Source organism: Protobothrops mucrosquamatus, unplaced genomic scaffold (genome assembly GCF_001527695.2).
Source record: "Protobothrops mucrosquamatus isolate PMUCROS unplaced genomic scaffold, P.Mucros_1.0 scaffold5615, whole genome shotgun sequence".
NCBI lineage: Eukaryota > Metazoa > Chordata > Lepidosauria > Squamata > Viperidae > Protobothrops > Protobothrops mucrosquamatus.
Genome location: NW_015391470.1, coordinates 1 through 1,280, shown reverse-complemented (window position 1 = coordinate 1,280; position 1,280 = coordinate 1). Strand labels below are relative to the sequence as shown.

General features: G+C 52.3%; 1 protein-coding gene across 1 annotated transcript in view; it reads right to left on the bottom strand.

Annotated features, from left to right (window-relative positions):
- LOC107299859 (plexin-A4-like) overlaps window positions 1-1,071 on the bottom strand; it is a gene marked incomplete at its 5' end in the record, with an annotated part of 18,676 nt that extends 17,605 nt beyond the window's left edge. Inside the window, one exon of the mRNA XM_029286890.1 lies at window positions 929-1,071. Coding sequence (XP_029142723.1) covers window positions 929-1,071 — 143 coding nt within the window. The remainder of the gene's footprint in view (window positions 1-928) is intronic.
- Window positions 1,072-1,280: the final 209 nt, after the last annotated feature.

Genomic DNA, 1,280 nt, shown 5'->3' with positions numbered 1-1,280 from the left:
CCTAGAACTAAGGAGAAACTTCCTGACAGTTAGAACAATTAACCAATGGAACAACCTGCCTCCAGAAGCTGTGAATGCTCCAACACTGGACGTTTTTAAGAAGAGACTGGACAGCCATTTGTCTGAAATGGCAGAGGGTTTCCTGCAAGAGCAGGGGGTTGGACTAGAAGACCTCCAAGGTCCCTCCCAACTCTGTTATTCTGTTATCTGGGATAAGTACATTATTTTATGTCCATGTGAAAGTTCAACCAAACCAACCTATTCATCTACCTAACTTTCTAGTTCAGACATGTCAAAACACAAGGCCCGGGGGCCAGATGCGGCCCGTGAAGTGGTTTCATGTGGCCCGCGAAGCCATCCTGGAAACAGTGAGGGAACGGCCCCCGCTGCCTTGGCCCTGGCCCAGGACGGCCGGAGGGAGCCAATGTACAATTTTGTGGTGGCCATCTATGCTGAAACGCATTCAGTCTTAGCTCCACAAGGCTGTCCGGAAACAGCGAGGAACCAGCCCCTGCCGTGTCGGCCCCGTCCCCTGGGTGCATGCTGGGGAGGGGTCACCCTTTGTGAGGAATGAAGAAATGGACCATGCCTTGGCGCTTGCCTGGTCCCACCCCCTTCTGCCAGAGACCCTCAGATCTGTCCCACTCCTGCCCAGGCCCCCACAGGCACCCTTGACGCGAACGATGTAGAGCTGGCCACGCCCACCCAGCAGGCCACACCCACTCCATTCACGCCCACCCAGTAGGCCGCACCCACCCTGGCCACACACCCCTGCCCCCCCCGAGGGCAACCGCAATGCTGATGCGGCTCTCAATGAAATTTGAGTTTGACACCCCTGTTCTAGTTGGTTGGTTAGTTAGTTAGTTGGCTGGTTGGCTGTTGTTGTTTTTTTAAGGCCTTCAGTTTCTTTTTCAACCCAAATTCTTACCTCCAGATCCCTTAGTACCGGATGGTCTTCAATCCCGGGGAAAAGGACTCTCATGGTATACGTCCGGTAATCCAGGAACGGTATTCCTGCCCCATCCAGGTCACTGGTCAATTCATGGATATCCGTCTGAAGTTCTGCAAAAGCTGTGATTGGGGAAAGGGGGGGGAAAGGGATGCTTTTTTTAAAAAAAAGAAGAACGAACCCTTCGAGGGAAAATAGTCCTCGACTTACAACAGTTCGTGGAGTGACTGCTCAAAGTTACAACGGCACTGAAAAACTGTGACTTACGACCCTTTTTCAGACTTACGTCCATTGCAGCATCCCCATGGTCACCTTGGCTCTTTTATGACCT